General features: G+C 48.6%; 1 protein-coding gene across 3 annotated transcripts in view; it reads left to right on the top strand.

Moving 5' to 3' along the window:
• VTI1A (vesicle transport through interaction with t-SNAREs 1A) overlaps positions 1-21,069 on the top strand; it is a 347,830-nt gene extending 326,761 nt beyond the window's left edge. For 2 of the 3 annotated variants that reach the window (XM_040992103.1, XM_040992102.1), the window contains one exon: positions 19,977-21,069. In XM_040992103.1, the coding sequence (XP_040848037.1) occupies positions 19,977-20,070 (94 nt within the window). In that variant the 3' untranslated portion in view covers positions 20,071-21,069. The remainder of the gene's footprint in view (positions 1-19,976) is intronic. The other variant, XM_040992104.1, reaches the window with a different exon arrangement.
• The last annotated feature ends 2,343 nt before the right edge of the window (positions 21,070-23,412 follow it).

The raw sequence follows: 23,412 nt of genomic DNA, 5'->3' as shown, positions 1-23,412 counted from the left end.
TACACTGGTGTGTTTAATATGGTCACATAGGTCTTTGAGGCTCTGTTCACTTTTCTTCATCTTGACTTTTTTTTTCCCTTCAGATTAGATCATTTCTATTGATAAATTAGCAAAGCTCCCTGACTCCAGTTTAGTCATTATATTTTTCAACTCTAAAATCTCCATTTGGCTCATTATGATGGTGTCTCTGTTGAGACTCCCATTGGATTGAGTCTTAATCTTCATCATCTCTTTAGGAATAGTTTCATTTAATTCCCAGTAGCTGCTTTGAGGGGCTTGAGTTCTTGGCTAAACCCAACATCTGAGCCACCTTCAATCCGTTTATTTGACTGAATGTGGATTGTACTTTTTCTGCTCTCCTTGTCCTGTCATGTCTTCCTTTTTTAGTTGTTGAAAACTGGATATGTCAGATAACATATTGTAACAACTCGAGTTTTTAAGTAGCTTGCCTGAACATGATTTATGTTGTATACCCATTTGCCATGCAATCTATTCAGTTGTTGTTATTTTTCCAGTTCCTACTTTTGTTCCGTGAGCCTGTTTTCCTGTTGGTCGAGCTCTTTGTGTACATAGCTTAGTGATCTTCTGTCGCTGGGAAGGGACTGTGCTCAGAAAACTCAAACCCGAAGACTTGTATCCCCTGCCAAGCGATCAGTGTAGGGGTTGAGGGGCACATTCAGACTTGAGAAAGTTTTCAGGCCGTCCATTGCTTTGGCTTTCCCTGGCCTCTGTCAGGTCTCCCCGCACTTGCAGACGCATTCCCACTCTGTAAGAGATGTGCACAGATCTTAGAGACTGCTGCTCTTTTATCTCCGGGGTCTCCCCATCACATTATTGATTGGTCTGTCACCCAACCAGAACTGCAGCCTCAGGCTGACAGAAACAGGGGAGCCCCCCACCATTCACTTCCCCGAGTTTGTTGCTTTTACCACAGTGCTCCTGGACATGATTTTAGACCTCTGCTCCAAATCAAATCCATCTCCACTGGCAGCCCAACCCTGGTGAAAACGTTATTAGCCAAGTGAGATAAGAGGTGAGGTGGGGATATTCCTAACCAAAGTTCTGCCAATTTTCTATGAATAAACACTTCGTGTTTTGTTTTTTGTTTGTTTGGTTTGGTTTGGTTTTTGTTTTGCTTTTTATCAGTATCTAGAACCCCTGAAAGGTTATACCGACAATTGTTGCTTTTCCACTTGTTTCAAAGGGAGTGAATTTACCAACCTCTTCTCCCATAGCTGGAAGTCTCTCAATTGAGGGATTTGTGCTAGTTGGTAGGTGTGAAGGATGCAATTGCAGTGGGAGACCTTATCTTTGATGCTTTGTCGTTTGGGCCCCTTATTTCTCAGAATTTGAAGCACGCTTCTCCCCTTGCCCATCCCAGAGCTTTGGGTGCCCAAGGTTCCTGGCAAGGAGTCATGACCAACTCCACCTGCTTCTGGGCCACGCATTCCACCCCTAAAGGCCCAGCCTGCCGGGGGCCCCATCTGTGCGTGCTTACTCCGACTCCAGGGCAGCAGCTCTTTTCCTTTTAGCTGACCCAAAGGCAACAGGTGGGACCTGTTTTTGGCAGAACTCTTAAGAAAAATGCTCTAGTCATCAGCTTGTCTCACTTTCATTTATCTCTGTCACCTGGGAACACAATGTAGATAGTATCAGGCCCAACACAAGGTACATTCTGATATTATTTTCAGTTTTTTTGTCTAGACAGGGAAAACTAGGCACTGGGATTTCAAAAAAACCTACCACAATAAAGAAGAAAGACGTGCCCCATGGAGGGCCAGGGCGGGGGCATGGTAGCACTACTAGCTTGCTTTCTCTCTCCGTGTATTTTTTTTTTGTAAGAAAAAAAAATTTAAACCCCACCACCCACTCATCAGGTGATTGGAGACTGTAGTTGTAAAAATGTGCTGCAGGCAGAAGTTCTGAAAAATCCCAGAAAGTGTTGAAAACATCTCTAAACAAGGTATTTTTCTCCTGCACCTTTCTTGCTAAAGGTCCCAATTGCTGCCAAGAAAACTAGTGAGAATGTTAGCTGCCAGATAAAAAATTTATGACGGTGTTTGGCAAAGGACTGTCTCGCTGCTTGTTTTATACAAGGCACTCGAAGGCAGCCTCTTTCCTCTCCCCGCCCCCACCCCCGCCATTGCGGGCGCCGTTGGCTTTGCTGAGCCGTGTTCTTGGGCTGTTTTCTAATAAAAGAGCAAGCTCCTATAAAGGAGGATTAAGCAGTGTAACTTTTTCCCCTTTGGTGACCTCTGAAAGTGTGAGGGAAACGCTTTCAAATACAACGTGCAGCATCGAAGAGACAAGGAGCTGTTGGGGGTGCCTGTTGAGCGCAGACATGTTCATAAGAAAAAGAACGAAGTTCCTCTCAATTAACGGCTGCAGAATCTTCAAGGTAGAAGGGACCTTAGAAATCCCCAATCCTTGCACATCACAATATCCAACCTTTTCAGACGTGAGAATGGGGTCCCAGAGCAGACAGGGTCTTGCCCAGCAGTGGTCGACCTGGGAGCAGTGTGTGGCTGTCTGCTGAGCACCACGCGTTCCCTCCCACTTTGCAGCCACAGCGCCTTTGTCAGTCGCACACGCCCATGGCATGTTTTATGAACGTTAGAGTTCTGAGCTGTTCTGCTTCATGGCAATGAAAACATTTCCTTCTCCGAAACTCCACAAAAATCAAGTGCGTTAAAGGGCAGTGATTTTCGGGAGGTCGCCTGTTTGGAGTTCGCCTCCCGGCTGGCTTGGTCACATTCATCACATGAGTCTTAAAAAGCAAGGTGGGCACAAGGCTGTATTTCGGAAAGAAGTTTTTGAACTGACTGGGGCTGCTCATCCCAATAATTACTTAGACTGCCAAACACTCTGAAATATTTTGCCTACCTGTCTGAGAAAGCAACATTCTCTGTCTTTTCAGAACAGCATTCAGATCGTGCTTTCCGCCGGCGGCGGGTGCCGTTTAGCGCAGATTTCATCTCTGTAACTCATTGCGTTAGCCTGTGCTGTGCTCTTGCTCCTTGCAGCGTTAGGTCTGTGGAGGCACCCACAGCGATCGTCACACATTCCGAGATGTGAAAGGCCCGGCCGGGCCGGGGCTGCCTTCGCCATGGCCGTGCTAAGGAATCAAGTGTGATTTGATATAAAGTACTGCAGACAGAGCAGGGGTAAGCGGATTATTTCAGACGGCATCAGGAGGTAACCGGAGGAAGATTAGCTCAACATGAGGCAGCTATCATAAGCAAATTAGAAAACCTCCCCAATTAGGAGAAGAGGCCCAGATCTGTGCTGTCTGTGATCTGCTGAAAGGCAAGGTGTCGATGTTCTGGACCCTTGTGTTGATGTAAGTTGAAATGTTGGCATTTCCTCTCGGTGCGTGTTAGCAGCCGAGGCTGTGTACTGACCTAACGAGAAACAAACCGCTGGTCTCCCCGCCGCAGAGTACTCGGCATTCAGAGCCCTGTCCGGTGGGCAGTGCTTCCCTTGGCCTCCGAATACTCTTCAGGGCATATTCGAATGCCCGTCTCCTGGGAACAGTTGACATGCCTCCAGTGTACCACTCTTAATCTCTCCTTTGTTTGTTTGTCTTGTGGAACATTTATCACTCTGAAGTCATAAAAACAAAGTGTGCACAATGCCAGATGCCGCAAATGCAATTAGAGACGCAAAAATAACTTCCTTGGTGGCACTGCTTTGCAATCTGAGCTGGGCCTTGTTTTTATGAACAGGGTGGCACCTCTGTGTTGAGTCCTGATGTGAGCTGTGAGAGCAGGCCGGGCTGTGCCTCTGAGGACAGCATGCAAGCCTGCAGGTCACTCTCGCCTCCATGGCGCAGGCCATCGCTCTAGTTGAGATGGGTGTTTTTTCTCAGGGTGCTTTGTGGTCGGGAAGGACATGACAGAAGCTCTCCACAGACCGAGTCCAAGTTTTACAATGAAGGTAGAATATACTCCTAGGTTTTTATTATTTGAGATGCATTCCAGGTAAACGTTTACTTTACCAGAACACAAATAACTGTGAACAACTGCAGATTTTTTTTTTGTGATCTTATCTGTGAGAAGGGTGACATTTTTGTATTTAGAGCAGGACTCCTGCTTTGCTTTCCTGTTGATAAAACTAGCGCATCTTTATTATCTAAAAAGTTTATAAAAGGCAGCAAATGATACAAGATTGTTTAAAATCATTATTCTCAACACCCGATCTTTATTGTACATTTCAATGTTTATCATTCCAATTCTTGTTTTATATTTCTGTTTTTCTATTCATCAAATTAGTATTGTAATACATATATCAATCATAACTTTTGCTTTTAATCAAATATGTGACATACAAGAAAATTGGTGATATTGATGACTGGCTTCAATAGGGTCAGATCCTATTCCACTTTCTGAATCATCAACAATAAATGTGTCCAAAGTAGTCTTCCTTTTTGTCCTTAGCCTTCTTCTGCTTGAGTGTAACTTTTTAAAAACAATCACGAGCCCGTGGCATTTCTGATAACTCTTGCTACTGTCACGTCGCCCTGATCCTTTGAGCACGTCGCATCCTGTGTTTACACATGTGTGATCTAATTGGAACATCACAGACCCCGTGAGGCAGGAAGAAAGAACAGGAGTGGTTCTCCCTGACTTGATTCATGAATGCAAAAGGACGCCCTGGTGCGACTGTCACGTCTAGCTGGAGATCGAGAGCCGTACGCACTCTGTGGTTTGTTACTGTCCTCACTGTTGGGCAGCGTGAGGTCCTTGAAATTGGATGTTTTAAAAAATTTTTTTATTTATTTTTTATTGGGAAATCAGATCTATAGCAAGTAGGAAAGATCTTGCATCTGCTAATTCATTCCCCAAATGGCCGCAATAGCCAAAGCTGAGCTGATTTGAAGCCAGGAGCCAGGAGCTTCTTCTGGGTCTCCCATGCAGGTACAGGGTCCCAAGATTTTGGGTATACTCGACTGCTTTCCCAGGCCACAGACAGGGAGCTGGATGGGAAGTGGAGCAGCCAGGACATGAACCTGTACCTATATGGGATCCCAGTGCATGCAAGGTGGGAACATTAGCCACTAGACTACTGTGCTGGGCCCAAAATTGGATATTTTAGATGCCAGCCGTCTCTGCCACTGGGTCGTCCTGTCATCCTCAGCATGTTAAAGCCCTAAGCCTCAGTTTCCCCCTCTGCAAAATGGGGTCATTGATGAGTTTGCTAATGGTTTTTTTTATGATGATTAAGAAAAAGAATTTACATAAGGTACTTAAAGATAATACAAGGCACCACAATCATTTTTGCCATTGATTTTCTTTTCCCCACACATTTCCCACCTACTTTCTTTCTTTTTAAAAAAATATTTATTAATTTTTATTACAAAGTCAGATATACAGAGAGGAGGAGAGACAGAAAGGAAGATCTTCTGTCCAATGATTCACTCCCCAAGTGAGCGCAATGGCTAAAGCTGTGCCGATCCAGAGCCAGGAACCAAGGTGCAGGGTCCCAAGGCTTTGGGCCATCCCCAACTGCTTTCCCAGGCCACAAGCAGGGAGCTGGATGGAAAGTGGAGCTGCTGGGATTAGAACCGGCACCCACATGGGATCCCGGGCGTTCAAGGCGAGGACTTTATCTGCTAGGCCACTGCACCTGGCCCAACCCACCTACTTTCTTACAACACTGTGGATGGATTGTTTCTTTTTTCAGTAACTCAATTCTTAGTTTAGCACTTTTTTAAAAAGATTCATCTATTTTCATTAGAAAGGCAGATTTACAGAGAGAAAAGGCGAGGTAGAGAGGTCTCCCATCTGCTGTGTTTCTTCCTAGGTGGCCACAGCAGCAGGGGCTGAGCCATTCTGAAGTGGAGAGCTTCTTCCCAACCTGCCACGTGGGTCGAGGGTTCCAAAGTCTTGGGCCATCCTCTGGCCCAAGCATCAGCAGCGAGCTGGATCAAAAGTGGAGCAGCCAGGACATAAACTGGTGCACAAATTGGATACCAGTGCTTTCAATGTTGAGCCGTGGCACCGGTCCCTGGCATTATTTTTTAACATTAATCCCAGAAAAGTGTAGAGACAAAAGAAGTAGAAACAGAATTGAGGAAACAAAGCAAAAAAGCATAAACAAACAACCCTCCCCCCCAAACACCAGCACTATTGACAGTAGGCTGTACTTCCTTCTAGGCTTTGTTTTGTACCATTTCTTTTTAGACGTATCACCCAGTGTTTTGAACCAATGGAGCAGAGATGGGAGTTAAGGTATGTGTTTTAGGGAGTGTGTTCTGCATGCCACCATGCTGTGTTCTTGCTTATTGGTTACAAAAGAAATGTCCCCTGGGAACCCACCGCCACCCCTGGATGACCATGTGGCAGAGTCATAAAAGTGGACAGGGTCCTAAGGGGAGTGTTGATGTCAAGAACCATAGCATCCAAGGGCACTTATTTAAAACAAAACCAAATGGGATGGGACAGAAAGCCATCCTGCATGAGCAGCCAGCCTGGGGCCAGAGGCCTGGAACGGAATCCTTGTCTCTCCTGAGGCTGGCAGGGACCTCAGTACTTGAGCCATCACCTGCTGGGTCCCCAGGTGCACATTCTGCAGGAGGCTGCAGTTGGAAGCAGAGCTGGGCCTCCAAGCCAGCGCACTTCAGTGTGCGCCTGGCTCAATGCCCGCCCGGCGAAGAGCACTCATCTCCCTGATCCTTTGGCCCAGGAACAACAGAAATAAAACTCACCCTATCCCCCTTCAAAAACAAGCTTCTGTGACATAAAAAGGCGGCCTGGACACAGCTCCAGCAGAGACCACTGTCAGGCCAGAGTGGCCTTGTCACCCAGCTGCGGGCAACTCATTGGAAGAATTGCTACCCTCTAATACCTCCAGCCACGGGGAAGAAATACTCTCTCTGGGCCTTTAAAAGGGGTTCTGTTCAGGCTGAAAGGAAAATTCCTACAGCCAGCCATCCCCTGTCAGCTAATTTGATAGTTCTGTATCAAGTAAACCGTTAGCGAATACATTGATCCTTCGTTTCGCTCCCTTTTTAGCAGTTCTGCCTTGGCTGTACCCGGGATCTCTCTGAACCAGTTGGGCAAAATTGATTTTTATTAGTTCCACTGGCCTCGTGGAAAATTATCTCATGAACTGGTTTTTACAGAAAGACTCAAAGCACAGCACAGGGTGAAAAATAAGCCTATAGCAGTCAGAGCTGTTGTGTGAAATGTCTTCAGACTGGAAGGCTGAATTTATTGCACAAAACAAGTGCTAGCAAGGCGGAGGTGTGCAGTCCTCATTATCACTGGAAAGGGGAACCAAAAAGCCAAGTAAAAAATTAAATTTTAATAATGCCCGTGATATTTTCTAAATCTTTCCTGACAGAAAGATTCTCATTATTTTCATCTGTCTCCGAGTAGGTTCTTTTAGTGCCATCCCAGAAATGGCCTTAGCTGTGATTGTTTCCCAAGCTTAAAAGCATCTGAAAAAGCAAATATATACAGAGAGAAATATGCTTTAGATTGTTCAAGGCAGGGCCGTGACCGCGGCAACATCTCGGCTGGCGTGTTTGCAGCCAATGTTTGCTGGGGATGCCGTCAGCTCTCACAAAAGAGGCCCATGTCATTAAGACAATTGCTGTATATCTCGCCAATAAAGAGGACCCACCATCCACTGCCACCAGCTACCGGAGGCACCAAGGGAGGCCCCCGGCACCCAAATGTGGGTTCGTTCTGGAAATCATCCTATGCTGGCCATAAAAGAGCATTCAAGCCAAAGGATGGAGGATTCCTTTTGTTTGTTAAATAGGAAAACTAGAATTCCAAGTTATCACATGGTACAGAGTTGTTCAAGGTTATGAGGCAAACTAAAGACGGGATCATTGAAGTTGCCAGCTCTCAATGGTGTGGACGCTTTCTGCTTAGCTCTGTAGTTCCTCTGTGTGATCCACTCTCGGTCCTCATTTACATGTTATATACAAAGGAAGTCAGGCATGAGGCCAGTCCAAAACCCAAGATGGGCTGGGAATTTGTCTCTGGGCATCCTGGCGGTAGATTTGGAAAGGGTGATGGCTTCAGCTTCCTGAGTCAATATCTAAAAGATAAAACCACAGTCCATTATGCAGCCAAGCCCTGCCTGCCAGGGTCCAAGGGCCACGTAGGGGTGGGCCCTCATAGCCACTTGCGGAAATTAAGGCCAAGGAGCCCTGGAGAAGGGGCCCCAGGGAAAGACAGGCTGAAGAATGGCTCCTCCTTTGCAAACCAGGCTGCTTTTGACTCAGTCACCTTAGAGCTCACTGCTCATTTGTGATTGCTTTTCCTATGCCCTTGCAGCCAAGCAAGGACCCAAGAGTAAATTCTGGACCTCTCTACTCCTTAGCAACTTATTTTCTTATCGAATGTACGGGCTTGGTCTATAGCAGCCATCGTCCATGCTTTCCTGTGTTTCCTGTAAGGATGGGGAAACTGAGGCGTAGTTGCTTGCTTACCCAAGATCACTCACAGGTTGCAGGTAGAGGCTCGTCTGCAAGCCTCTGTTTATCACTAAACCCACCACCTCCAGCCGAGCCTTGGTTTTCTTCCAGGCCCAGTGGCTGATAAGCACACCATCTGTCTGCAGACTCCTCAGCCATGTTCTGCAGGCTGTGCATGGGTCAGCAGGCCACAGAGGTGCTGTCCAGCCTTGACCTCTACTTGTATTTCTCACAGCCATGTGAGAGTCTGTGGGATCCATGCAAGCTGCCTCGTTGCTTCTGTTCACCTCACCTGGCCTTTGACTCTGTGGTTAGGAATCAGTTATGGGCTAAGTTGGCTGCTCTCAGTGTAGACCTTGGTCATTGATGTTCATGCAGAGGCTGAACTTGAGACTGCAGGGAGCTGCAGGGTCAGAGGGCTGGACTTCTCCCACCTCGGAGGGAGTCTTCAGGAAGGTGAGGCAGGAACGCCCTCACTACCACCACCACCACTCCTTTTCATTTGCTCCTTAATAACGAGCCAGAGGTCGTGGACCCGAGGCCCACAGGCAGTCTGGCCTGCAGATGTGCTTTCTTTGGCCACCCAGTGTTTTGGAAAATTTCGACTAGTTGCCATATTTAAGACATGGAAGATTTCACAGACAATCCAACTTCTGGCTTCTCGTGGCCAATCAGAAGGTCGCGGGCACTGAGCCCACTCAGTTGCAGCAGCTGCCACAAGTGGCCCCCTAAGTCAGAAAATAGGGCAGGCACCCTAGCCCACTCTCCACCCCCGACCCTTCCCCTGACACCTATAGGCCACAGGCTAGATCTTGCTCATCCCTACAGGTCTTCCTCCCTGGCTAAGAGAAGAAAATCCACTCCCAGGCGAGCAGGTGACACAGCTCCACCTGCACAAACCTGGGGCCCCTGCTATCTGATCCTACCCCGCCCAAAGAACTGTGAGTCAGCCTCTGCTTATCACTAATGAGCCTTCCAAGGAGGCGTTCTTAACCTGGGTTCACCTGCCCAGCGCTGATTAATGCTGCTCTGGGGTATGTGAAGTCGGTTTAAGATTGTGAAGATGATCAGCATACATTTGAGCAGACATCGCACACTCTGCCAGTATCTCATCCCCATCCAGCTTAGACAACAGAGCAATCCAGGGATGAGTCGCCTAGTGTGCCAGTGATTGGAGAAAGCTGGTGAAATATTCCTGTGTACAGTAAGCACTAAGAGTAAATTGACTTTGAATAACTAGTGTGTCACGGTATTAAAAATAAGCCCATGTGCCCAGAGACTGTATCTGATGACAAAGGCTTCAGTGACTCACCCGCCATGTCAGTGCAGAAAGCCTGGCAGGGAACATGGGACTCACAGGATGGATGGCACGGCACAACATATTGAAGTACTGCTTGGGATGCCTGCACCCTGTGTCAGAGGGCTCCTTCCACTTCCTAAACAGCTCTCTGCTGATGAACCTGAGAAAGCAGCAGACGATGGCCCAAGTGCTTGGCTGCCTGCAATCCACCAAAATGGAATTCCAGGCTCCTGCCTTTCAAATAAATGAATAAATCGTTACAAAATAGGTGAATAAATATAGATCTGTATGCCCTGCAGTGGGAAGGTAAGGCTAGGGAGGTGAGTTGTGAATTTAGGGAAATGACCATGCTCTCAGCCTCCGCTCAGGGATGACTGGGATGGTCAGTAACGCACAGTACATGAAATACCAAAGGTTGCTTGGGCCACAGTCATGGCCAGTTTCTCTGAGCCACTAGTGGGACATTGCCACTGTAGCTGGGTGGGATGCTGCTACCATCACCATAGGCACCATGCTGCAGGGACCGGAAGAAGAACCACCCAAGAATAGGGTGGGACATTGTAGCTCCAGCATTCACAAACTCATGTTTCTGGGAAAGTGCTTTTTTTTTTTTAAAGTGGTGAAGGCTTTTCCATTTGTTATTTTGACAAGTTAAAATAATTTCCATGGAGCAAGTATGTTTCCAAGAAAGAAAAGAAAAGAGAAAATTTGTCATTTACTATCACCATCACTATAAAATAAGACATTTTAGCACCAAAGCCAGGGGCAGGACGTAAAGTCAGAGAAAGGGGTGGCCTTTGAATTGAGTATCTTGCTTTCAACCAGAAGACATGTGGGGACCATCATTGGCCATCCCAGCTCCTTCATCGTGTTAGGTAGGGGGCATTGGGTTGGGTGCAAGGAGAAGGTGCGACAGCTGATGGGTTTCACAGGGCCATTCTGTGCGCTGACTGCCTGGATGACAGTGAGTGTCACAGTTTAACAAGAGTGGACTGAGGCCAAGGAATTTAACTGTGACCCACATGGTAGACCTTGGCACATCCCTTTTGCCACACAGGACCTCCTCATCCTCAGCTCTGACATGAGGAATCTGAACTTGAGCTTGAAGATCTTCCCTCAGCTCTCACAATCTGCAAACTCGGGAGGAATTAAGTGTGCCTTCCCTTTCTAGAGCATCATTATTTAATTCTCTTCAAATTCTTTCCAAGTCCTTTGATTGAAGCAAACTGCCTTGATCCTATCTGCAAGTCAGTAGCCAGCAAAGCGCCTGTCACTTCCTGGCCCCCTGTCACCATCAAGTCCATGTTTAAGAATAGTAGTGGCCACGGTGCCCAAGCTGAAGTTTGATGCATGTGCTTGGCAACATAGAGGAACCACACACCACTGATCAAAACCCATCGGACTTATCAGTAGGTTCTGACAGGTGCCTCTTGGCTGGCTTCCCAGGCTGGGAGGTATCCCCGAGCCAGCCAATGGGACGCCCTTTCTTCCCTTTTGATGTTTATGCTACCACCTAGGAGAGAAGGCTTGGCCCTGCTGGGGAGGCTGTCAACGGGAGGCTCAGAGAGGCAGCAGTGTGTGGGAACGAGAAGCCTGGCGGGCTTGGGAAGACAGCGGCTTCCTGGACGCCTGCCTCCACTTTCCCACCGGCCACTGCACATTTCCAGGCAGCTTCTCTGGCCCCTGCCAGCCAGCGCCGCTCACCTCCCCTGCCAACAGCATCTCCTTGCACAGAAACCTTTGTCGACTACACCTTTTCAAAGTACTCTAAAATCTTTAATGAGAGGGTCCTCTGCAGCCTGGGGGGTGTTGCTGAGCCGGCTGACTCCCGGGAAGAAACTGAATCCCAAGTGTCATAGAGTGACTCGCCCCGGGTCACGCCAGGCAAGCCCAGGATTGTGGGCACTCAGCACTTCATCCCTGCCCTGGCATTACGCTAATTACGGCCTTTGTTGTCAGCCTTCTGTGATTGATTGCTCATTGTGACTCTGCAAGCTCCCACAGGGCAGGAACTGCACTTCCTTTTCTCTGTTGAGCAGTTTGGCTATGCCTGTCCATCCATGGAACCTGTGCGTTGCTTAGGGAACGCTGTGAGCTCCCGCAGAGGTGGGCCCCCCCTGGTAGCTGTCAGCCAGTGGACTGGGATCCGGCAAAGCCCAGGCACCAGGCATAACCCAGTCTGACACCCGATTCTACTGAGCCTGTAGAGATTTGACATCTCTAAATGGTTGGAAAAAAAAAAGTTCAAAGGGGGACTTTTTTTTTTTTTTTTGACAAGTGAAAATTATGTGACATTCAGATTCCCAGTGTCTATCAATAAAGTTTTATTGGAAGGTAGCCACGCTGCTTCATGGAAGGATTGCCAGGGGTTGCGTTCACTTGGCAAGGGCCACTGGCCACTGCAGCTGAGGCTGGGAGCCCCAGAGATGTGCGGCTGCTAGCTGATCCTCCACTGAAGTCTTCACTCCGATGCCTAGTAACATGGCTTGATTTGAACATAGGGTCTTTGCAGTTGTAAGTAGTTAAGATGGTGTCATCCTGGAGTAAGTTGTTTTCTCCCATCTGTTGTAACTAAAGGGCCCTTATGCAGAGCATTCTGGGAAGAGGAAGGTACAAAAGGGCATCCCAAGGCAACTAGCCAGCCAACCAAAGCTGAGGGGCAGGCATGGACCAAGTGCCTCCTCGCTGTGCTCAGGAGGAACCATGATTGGCTCACAAACAGTTTGAGCTAGGCTCCTAGCTTCTAGAGGTGTGAGGTCACACATTCCTGCTGTTTCCATGCCCCTGTGTGGGACCTTGTTAGGGCAACCCTAGCAAACTAATATATTCACCATCTGGCCCTTCATAGAAAAAGTGTGTCGATCCATGTTAAACCAAGTAGGAATTTACAGTGAACCTGCTCCACATCAGACCTCGAGATGATGCCAGGGCTCGGGCACCGGCTCCTGCTGCTGAGCAAGTGGCTGGAGAGCTTGCTTCTGTCCCTACCTGTCACGGCATCTCCCTCCTTGGTGTCATGCTCTCTGGACTCCTGGGTGGCTGATCCCACCTCAGCTGACATCGGCAGATACCTGCCACTCTTCATGGTGATGTCTTGATAGGTTGGCCCACAGACAACTTGTGCTTTTCTCCCTATTTTCAATGGCTTATCTCAGAGGCAGAAGTCTTGTGGGAAGAGAGTTCGGAACAGGCCCCTCAGTTCCCTCATCTCATCTGGCTTTGGGAAGCTGCCTGCTCTGCTCATGAGTGAGGCGAAAGAACCTAAGTTCCCAAAGGTGGTGAGTCTTCTAGCTGTGTGCTCTGCTGGCAAGAAATGCAGCTGGGACCGTCCAGTCCTGCCCCTCGAAAGAGGACTTCAGGTGGACCCACAGTAAATGTACAGTACAAAGATGGGGAAAGAATGGAGAGCAAGCAAAAGAAATAAAACACATGCAGCCCACACCCATAGGCCTGGGTCTGCATGCCGGCTGGGTTACAGGGGCCCAGGGCGTCAATTCCAGCGATTGATTAGGACAAAACCGCCCCAACACTGGGCTCCAAGCAGGAGACAGCATCCTCTCTGGGCTCTGGAGACCTGAGTCAGAAGGCAGGGAGCTGGCAGAGCCATAAGGTCTCTGAGGGCTCTTTTAATTATGGTAGTTCCAGGCATCCCCTGCTCTGTGACAGCACAGCACCAATCTCTACCTCTCCCAGGACCCTGTGTTTCTGCGTCCTCTGTTCTTACAAGGACCCCAGGCACTGAGTTGGAGACCCCCCCACCCCTCAAATCCAGCATGATCTCCTCTCAGGATTCTTAGTGAATTATGTTACAAAAACCCTATTTCCAAGTTTGTATGCTAAGGTTTCTGGTGGGAAATTATTTAGCCCAATACAGTCAGTGGGATTGAAGCAGAGAATTCCTAGCTAAACTTACTCAAATCAAAAGGGAATTGTTTGGTTACTATAACTGGGAAATACAGATTTGGGGAAAACAGCAGACTCCGGAGGTTCAAATTACGCCTTCAGGAATTTTATCCCTTGTTGCCCAGCTCTTAGTTCTGTGTCGCTCTGACGGGAGACAGGTGTCCCTCCTGTGTGTTAGTAAGCCTCAGCTGCCCTCGGCTTCCATTGTCCCTACAGTCAATCCCAATAAAGACATTACCTTTTTCTTGATTCTCTCACAAAAATCCCTAGAAGACTGTATCTGGCTTGGGTCACACTCCAGTCCTTAAACAAGCGGTTGTACAGGAGGTGGAGAGCTATGATGGGCATAGCTGGGTCACACAGCTACCTGTGAAGTCAGAAGAGGATTGGCCCTGCTGGAATGCTTAGGATCAGGCCAGGCATTCTTTCCAAACATTTGGGATTTGAAAGACCCTCGATGGGTATCATCAGGTAGCAAGAAAAATACCCAGTTCTAGCTTGGAGACAGCTGTGTCCTCAGCTCTGCAAGAAACGCTCCAAGTGTAACTTACTGTTCCAAGCTGTTGACACTTGACCGTTTACCCCAGTTCCTACTATCATCTCCTTCTGGTGAATGCCAGCAATGAAGATGGAGAGCCTTTCCCTCGGCCCTGGTTTTTGGGAAGTGGCCAGAGAGAAACGCATACTCGGAGTCTACCAGAATGTATCCTGTGGCTAATTGTTACTATTATGTCAGATGCTAAAACCAAGGAGGACATCATTATTCAGGGCCAGTTGGCCAGGCAGGAAGGCCAGTACAGGACGTGGCACTGAACCTGCAAAGTGTCATGCACTCTCCAGCTAATGAATGCAGCCTTGCAAAGGCGGCAGGACACTGCTGGCATCCTTAATGGAACAGTGGCTAACACAAACAGCCGAGTCTGACAGCCGTGCTTGTGGGCAAGCAGCCCTGAGAAACCAGACCACAAGCTCCAGGAAACCTCAGATGAGCCCACACAGGTACAGCCTCATTCCTTCATTCAGCAAGCTGGTTTTTGTTCTGTTTTGGTTGGTTGGTTTTTTGGGAATACAAAGGAATAAAATAGATTTAAACTACAGAAACTTCACTTTTTACTAGAGAAAGCTGCAGAGGAACCAGAAAGTCATAAAACCATGTGGTAGGTGTAGTAGTAAGAGGGTGCAGCAGAAAATTCTAGAATGAGATGGGGACATGACCAGGAAGTCCTTCTTGGAAAGAGTAAGGAAGGAATGCTATAGAATGAAGACTTGTCCTTGGACTCAACCGAAAAGTGCCTTCAGGCTGCAAAATAATAGAAGATCCAATTCAAACTGACTTGAAAATGAAGTTAATTTAAGCCAAAGAGCCTTGATACAGATAGTCATTTCAGAACTAGAGTTCCAGTTCTTTCTCACGTGGGCAGCTTCTTTTGTAGCCTGCCTTCCCTCATGAAAACAAAGAAGCTGCCTAGATCCAGGCTTGACATCCACACACCCACCTGTTCAGATGACCCAGCATTCCAAGCTGAGACTCTGTTGGAATGGCTTCAGTCACAGACCTGTACCTGGTCAGTTACTGTGGCCAGGGGGCATGGAATATGCTGACCTAGATCACAGCTCTATGCTTGCCACTAGAGGTGCCATCATCAGATGCTTGGAGTGAATGGAGGAATGTCTCAATGAGTGCCTGTGAGACACAGGGAGCCACAGGGTTGCACTTGGCTGCAGCCTCGTGTGTGAATGTCATGGCCATTCGCACACAGTGCCGTGGGTCCCAGGTGGACAGAGCCTTGACTCTGATGGGAAATAATAGGGCCAAGTAGACAGTTTTGAAAAACAAGAAGTAAAAAGTGATTTTTCAAAAGAGAGAAGGCACGTCAGCTTTTGTCATACCTTGACTTCCAGGATATGTTCAACTAGCGCCTCGCCTGACTTGGTCAGGTGTCTCAGCAGAGGATGGGTGCTGGGCAGTAATGCCTCCCTTGGGATGTTGATGCTAGACTGTGGTAGCAAACAACTCCCAGATCTCAATAGCTCAGCCAGATCCCCCGGGATTCCTGATGAGCCTCTGGGAGTGTTGGTCATCCATTTGATGATTCGGGGATCCCAGCGGAAGGCATCGACACATGCCATGCACCTGTTCCCAACATCTGAGCACAAGGGAAGAACAAGCTGAGAGATCTAGCACCGGAAGTTCGATGCTTCCCCTGGAAGTGGTACCCTGCACTTTTGCTTGCATTTTATTGACCAGAGCAATGGCTGTGGCTGCACCTACAGGGAATAGGGTCAGTGCGGTCCCCACATAGAAGAAGCAAAGGGGAAGTGGATGCCAGAGGAAGGTGCTGGTAACACCTACTCCGGTGGAGTGAAACCAAAAAGCCACGCCAGGTGCTGTGCCTGCCTGCTTCCCTGATCTAGCCTTCTGTGGTTCCAGCTGCCACAGGCAGGAGCCTGTTTCCAGAAGGGGGGGAAGACTGGCAATGGCAAGATGAACCACTCCCAGGGTTCCACACGGGATCAGTATTTTCAATAGTACTTTGTGAGTTCAGCCTCAAAGTAAATGGTTAATTCATCTTATATCAACAGCACTGTGATTCATAATGTAAACTTGGAGAATCCTTGATGTTTCAGGTCCACATTCCTTTTAATTTGGCTCTGCATTCTTTTAGAGCCACAGTATGCTCACTTAATAGAATGCAGCATGCAAATGCACAAGTTTTTGCCTGGAGGCAATTTAGCCTGGCTGTTTCAATGGATGTCTTCTTTCAAGTGTATATTCTTTCTTAAATTATTTACTGGGTAAACACACTTTGCATTTTCAGAGGGGATATTAAGTCAACTTGCCACAGACCCAGTTGAACATCAAGCCCTCCCTTGCCCAAAGTTAAGAGCAGGTTACTTTGTTTTGGCTTCTTTCTAAGTGCCTTCTCTGCCTCTCTGACTGGGAGTTCCTCTGCCTGGCTTGATTCTTTCTTTAAAAAAAAATATTTTTTACTTAATTAGAAAGTCAGATTTACAGAGAGAAGGCTCTTCTGTCCGCTTGTTCACTCTCCAAGTAGCCACAATGGCTGGAGTTGAACTGATCCAAAGCCAGGAGCTTCTTCTGGATCTCCCACTCAGGTGCAGGGTCCCAAGGCTTTGGGCCATCCTTGACTGCTTTCCCAGGCTATAAGCAGGGAGCTGGACGGGAAGTGGAGCAGCCAGGATGCGAACCGGCTCCCGTACGGGATCCCAGCAGATGCAAGGCAGGCACTTTAGCCACTAGGCTACCATGCTAGGCCATTGGCTTGTTTCTTGAACTGTTTCTGAACAGTGAGTTTGTTTTTGCTTTTCCCATATCATCCCAGGCCAGCGGCCCCAGTTATGTTCATATCTAAGCTTCTTTGCAGAAGAGACCCACCAATGCCAGCTGCGTGTCCTCCTCCTCCCTGGCCCTGTCCCATCCATGTGAGTGCCCTGACAGCTCACATTCGTAACCCCTGTGAGGGTTGTGTTTACCTAGCTGCTCTGTTGTGGTATGCTGGCTTGATGGGCTGCCCAGGTATGCTTACTTCTAACTCTGTGCCCCAAGTCTATGTCTGCTCTCTGGACCCTGGGGCCTGAGACAGATACCCTCTGCCTCTGCTTGCCTCCAGCATATACACTTCCCTTGCAGGAGAACTGCAGGATCTCCCGCCTGGAAAGTGCTCAGAGAATGCACAGTGGTGTGAGGTTCCGTCTTGGAGGGGGCATCCTTTGCTAGGCAGACTTCTGAAGACTTTTCTGCAAATTTTCCAGCCCTCCCCGCCCCCACCCCTTGATTGGAGCAATCTGGAGGAGCAGGATCTGCATCCTTCCGTCGCCCTCCTTTGGGTGGTTGTCTTTGGAGCCGTGTGCTGGAGTTACAGAGTAGATGCTGAAGGGGAAAGGCGCCAGGCTCTGTGGAGGCACCAAACGGGAGTGAAGCGCAACTAGGGAGACCTGGGCAGAGCTAAGGATTTAGGGATTCCTGTGTGTTGGCTTTCTGACGGTGCCTCGGATTAAACCAGCAGCACTCACAGCTAATCCTTTATCAATTCGCATCATGAGTACCTTGGGGCCCACAAACCACAAATAAACGAAGCTACATGAGAGATATACTACCCTGTATGACTTCGGGCAGACTTTTAAGGAATTTTCATGCTTTTAATCTGTTCCACTGTTGAATTTCAATGTCGCTGATTCCTGCAGGAAGTCTGCTGCGGGATGTTCAGTGTCGCCAATTCCCGCAGGAAGTCTGGTGTGGGGTGACTATGGTAAACAGTGACTTGGGAAAACCTGCTGAATAGGACTGTTCTGAAGATGCTATTCCTTCAGAGAGAGGAAAGGGAAAGACCAGCTTGTGTTTCCAATGGAGCCACCAGGTAGCCCTGTTCATAATTAGACTCGCTTTAATAAAGCACAAGGTCCTGTTTTTATGTTTGGGGCACAGTGGACCTGCCTGCTCCTGAGTGAATGTGGCCTGTTAAGTCTGGATTAGCTGTCATCACAGGAGAATTAATGTGGGGGTGCAGACTTTCTGGTGGAGAAGGGAAGAAATAAACGAGACAGATCTTAGCTGAGCCTGGCGTGATAAATGAGGGCCGGGCGGACCATTCATCTCCTGCGGGGGAAGTGGACACGAGCACCAGGGCAGTTTTGCGGAAGACGTGTCAGTAAATGCGATCGTTTTGTAACCTGTCAGGAGGAGAGGGAGCTGGGCCTCCTAGAGAGGCTCAAAGAGGGGGACACCCTGACATCACAGTCTCAATCTGTTCATTTAGGTGTGGGCAGAAAGGGGCAAGAACCTGGCTGAACCTACAACCTGGCACTGTCATCCTACCAGGAAATAAGTCCATTGAAGAGCTAGGAATGGCTGCTTAGACCCTGCAAGGGTTTCTTTCAAATATTTTTTTGGGAGGGGGGAGGGCAAATTTACAGAGAGAAGGAAAGACAGGGAGGGGGCAAGATCTTCCATCCAATGATTCAGTCTTCAAAAGACCACATGTCCAAAGCTGGGTCAGTCAGAGCCAGGAGCCAGGAGTCTCTTCCTGGTCTCCCACGCAGGTGCAGGGTCCCAAGGCTTTGGGCTGTCCTCGACTGCTTTCCCAGGCCATAAGCAGGGAGCTGGGTGGGAAGTGGGGCTGCCAGAACATCAACTAGTGCTCATACGGAATCCTGGCACATGCAAGGGGAGGATTTAGCCAATTGAACTATTGTACTGGGCCCCCTGCAAGAGTTTCTTTGTGAAGCCACGAAGCAGGAGGGTGAGGACTTTGTTGGTGCAAGGTCCTGGCCTAAGCCCACGCACCGGTACCTGGGGAGGACCCCTGTGTAGCGTTTGGTGTTTCTCATGAGGCCACAGGCCCCTGGCTGTGGGATCCTTGCAGTTGGCTGGATGGGATCAGTACGGGTCTCAGCTGGGTGGATGGACAGCCAGCCGGCCTGCCATTGCAAGTCTATTTCTGTATGGTTCTGTGCGAGCAGGCGTGGGCGAGGCTGTTGGACCCCAGTTCCCTTTGAAAGTCTCAACAAAGCATTTCATGTCCGACCTCTTTTTCTCTGAATGAGGTAACAAATTACGAAACAACTTTATCAGATGCTCTCGGCAGGCGCCCGGGAGCCTGTGTCTTTACTGTGGTCTCCCGCCTGAGTTCCGGCTTGCTGGTAGCCGTCCGCAGGGCCTGAGAGGGCACGGGGTTAGAATCCCTAGAGATGGCAGCCCAACTCATGCACGGTGTGGCCCCTGGAGTACCTCCGGAGTTCTCCTTCCTTTTTTTTTTTTTTTTGCCATGGAGCAAGTGCAGCGTTTTCTGTTGCATGGCAGAACATGAGGCGCAGTGACAGACGACAGGTTCCTAGCCTGAGTTGCAAGAGTGACACTTGCATCTTACTCCCATCCTCTCCTTCCCAAGTCTCTCTCTCTCTGTCTTTTCCCAGGGTATTTTTGTTCAGGTAAGTATCTTACTGGCATATGTTTTCTCGGAGTCTTTTTACTGAGACAGGAAACACTGTGAAAATTAAAAAAAAAAATGAGATTTGTCTCACATGGGGCTGTTGATCACTTAAAGCGACTCCATGGGCCTCAGAGCCTAGCAAGGCATTTGATTTGCTTGAGCACTGATGTGAGCACTGCTCCCGGTGCAGTGAGGTGGGGAGTCACGGAGAGGGACGTGGGTCGTTTGTGGAACCAAAAAGCCGAATGATCACACACACGTGCGCATGCGCGCGCCACATCCTCCTTCCCTCCCTCCCACCCCGCCAGCCCTCCTAGCTTCCAAGCGGGGTTCACCCAGCCACCCTGGCCTCCACTCACACACATGTTCTTTCTCCTCTGTTCTCCCCTAGAATCATCCAGAACCGCCTCCTGCTCGTCATCCTGGGGATCATCGTGGTCATCACCATCCTCACAGCCATCACTCTGTCTGTCCGAGGACACTGATGCATCTGCTCCCCTTGGCAAACGGCGGCCCGTGCTGAGTAATTAAGACAAAATGGTCACATGAATCATTCCACGCTGACAGCCCCTGGGTGACCCTGCCTTGTCCCTTCCCCACCCCTCAGCTCCAGGGCCAAGAGTGTCAAAATGTTTTCTCTCCCTGTTTGCATGCGGGCCACTTGCCTCCTCCTGGTTTGTCATCAGCCAGGTTTGTTTGGAGAGGGGCAGGCAGATCTGCATTTACCTTTTGGTGATTTCCTCCCCTCACCAAAACCACCCCGGCGCCATTCTCCCATGCCCTCTGCACACGCCAGGGCCCATGGTTTGGGAGAGAGGGGTCAGTCACAGAAGCTGCTGTCACACACCTTGTATCACGGAAGGACCTTTCTGTGATGTCCAAGGATAAAAAATGCAGGCTGAAGTAGAGCCCCGGCCAGCAGCCGGCACAGGAGCCCTGATCCCATCCACACAAAACAGTACACTGAGCTCGCCTGAATATTTGTCTTGCAAAGATGGGTATTTAGTGTCAGTTGTGCAAGAAATTGACTTAGCACTTTCCTCGGTCTTCTATTGCATAATTTCTTTCTTTCTTTCTTTTTGAAACCTAAGAATATTTTTTTGCTGAACCTGCCCAAAACCCACTTTTCACAACTTTGGCCATTGGCTATGAGGAATATTTTCTCTCCTTCCCCAAGTCCCATGCTCTTCAAAATTCACTGGCAGAGCAAGCCCTGGCACAGAATCCAATTGTGACCCCATCTTCCCTGACCTGTGTAAGCATCTCTGTATCCATTCGGTTTTAATATTTGCACTGCCAAAAACAGCCCTGCTACATGCAAAGGTCTGACAAGGTCCCCTCCACACCCAGGCCAGTATGCAAAGAGGACATGAATATTTCAGCGAGAGCAAGAACACGACGCTGTCGGTGTGAAATTTCCAATGTGATTGTCAATGTGGGCGACTCCCATAGGGCGATCCAGTCGAAATAAACTTAAAGGAAAATGTTCACTAACCTTTAAAAGAATAAGACACTGTGGTGTGTTACAAAAAAAAAAAAAAAAAAGATGATTTGGATTTTTTTTTCTTTTTACTAACCAGAAAGTCAGCCAAGCCTTCCTAAATTCACTGTGTATTCAAACTCCTAGCGTGCTTTGTGATCTTCCTTCACTTCTTTCTGTCTGAGGGAACCCAGAATTGCACTCAAAATGAGTTCATTTGTGATCAGGCTTAAAAGTTGCCCAAAGTGGGGTCAGTTTTCTCCTCATGCTAAAGCAAAGCGTGTTTTTTCTTAAGGCTTCATTGGGACTCCTGGGGGTCCGTGGTACCATCTTTTGAATGTCATTGGAAGTTTTCAATTCTTGAAAAGCCAGACCTGTTCTCTTCATAAAAAGTGCTATCGCCCTGTGCCCCAGTGATTGAGTCACCTGAACGTGACAGTTCAGTTGTCCCTCGCCCAGCTGAAAAGTTTAATGGTTGAGAGAGGAAATGGCACGTGCAGCAGACACGTGGTCCTTCCCAAAGCAGGCAAGGGCCTACATGGGCTCTCAGGGATTATATGTAGTGTGTGAGTGGAGAGGCAGCCTTCACTCCAGAGGGGTGGTGTTGAGGCTGGACTGCAGGCAGTAGGACAACAATGCTGCTAGAAGCCTTGCTGATTTCCCGGTTGGCACAGGGACCCACCTCATCTCCAGCATCTTCTGATAACGAGATTCTGTAGGGCTGAACACACAACAGGACCCATTGCAAAGTGAGGAAGCCCCATTTCTAGTCAGACACACAAGTGGTCGGTGGGGTATCCACCATTCTCTCTGCTGACATCCTTCAGAACTGTGCATCTTGGCTGGGGTGTGTCACTGGCCACTGAGCTGTAAGTCCTGTATCCATCCAGCCCTCCTGTTTGGGGGCAGACTCTTGCTCAGGCTGGCTGGCAAGCCAGATGAGTCTGATCTGGCTCCTAAATGTTCTGCCTCCTAAACATTCCACTGAAAACTGCTTAGGTGTTGATACGAATGACAGGAGAAAGAACAGGTGCATTGTTCACCCCCCCACACACACACACACACTGATGACTTTTCTATCAAGTTCTATGCCTTTAGTAGCTCTGGCCTATGAAGTTTGCCCCAGTTCAACCTGGGAGCGGGCAGGATGTGAACAGAGACTCCTTGTCCCAACAGCTCCATCAGGCCCACCTGGTCCCTGCGGCTGAGCACCATAGCAGCAGGCTGACCTGAAGACCCCCTAACTCCCTTCTTGCTGCTCCAAGGAGTTCCAGGAGGGGCCGGTCGCGCTCTCCCTCCTGAGTATTAAATAGTCTTGCAAAGAAGTTGCTCCGCCTCCACTCGGTAGGGAAGAAAAGACCCAGATTTGAAGCAGGTTGTGGTCCTGAGAAAGGTTCTAGGTTCTTGGCCCATGGGCTTCGATCGATGAAGATTTCCAAAGTTGGCAACCTTTATCCAAATAAAACATTGCAGGACGTGAGGGAGAAGGCGGATGAAGAGGAAGATGTGGAGGAGGAAGACAAGGAAGCCCTTGCCATATAAAATTCATGCAGACTAAACAGTTGCCCTGACAGAATAAATAAAGCGACGATGCTACCCTGCTCCAGAATCAAAAGCAATTCAATTAAAGTCTCTGAAGTTGTAAAGAGTTGTAAATGTTCCGTGTCGCGGGCGAAGGCCGGCGAAGGCGGCGGGCCTGACGTCAGCTGCCAGGCCGGGGCTGGGAGCCATTTGCTATTCCGTTTCAGGCCTGCGGGATTGTCTTATTTTGGAACCAGCTTGGTGGGGGGTTTGCTTTGCTACAGCTTCTGAGCCCTGAGCTTCAAAGGCTGAAATTAATGGTGAACAAAATTGTGCGGCTCTGGCCGTCCCATGCGGGGCAGGCCCATTGAGGGTTATCATTAAGTAAAGAAATAAAGAGGGGGGAAAGAAGGCTGCCTGCTCCAAAACCTCATCAGATAATGACCCCGGTGATTGGGTTTTCATTTCCAAACAGCATCCAGAGATTACCAGCCCCGAGAAGAAGGGAGAGGAAGAAAGGAAAAGCCAGTGTCTTTCTCTCCCTCTCTTTCTGCCCCCCTTCCTTTTTTTTTTTTTCCTCCTGCACATCTTTTCTTTAAAACTGTCAGATCATTTCAGTATTTCAAATCCGAGGAAAACAGCCTGCCTGCTGCTGTATTTGAAGTTGTAATGGTGTCAAAAAGTCACGACTGACTGACAGCCGTCAGTCCCAGAGGGGCTCATTAAATCATAAAAACTTGACAAGGAAATAATTGCGCATCGCCAGCAACTTGGCGCCTGTTTAGAGGTTTTTATTTTCTTTCATTATTAGTCTCCACCATTACGT

This window comes from Ochotona curzoniae, unplaced genomic scaffold (assembly GCF_017591425.1).
Source record: "Ochotona curzoniae isolate NIBS_2020 unplaced genomic scaffold, NIBS_Ocur_1.0 contig_66, whole genome shotgun sequence".
Lineage (NCBI taxonomy): Eukaryota > Metazoa > Chordata > Mammalia > Lagomorpha > Ochotonidae > Ochotona > Ochotona curzoniae.
This window is presented reverse-complemented; position numbering and strand designations above follow the sequence as displayed.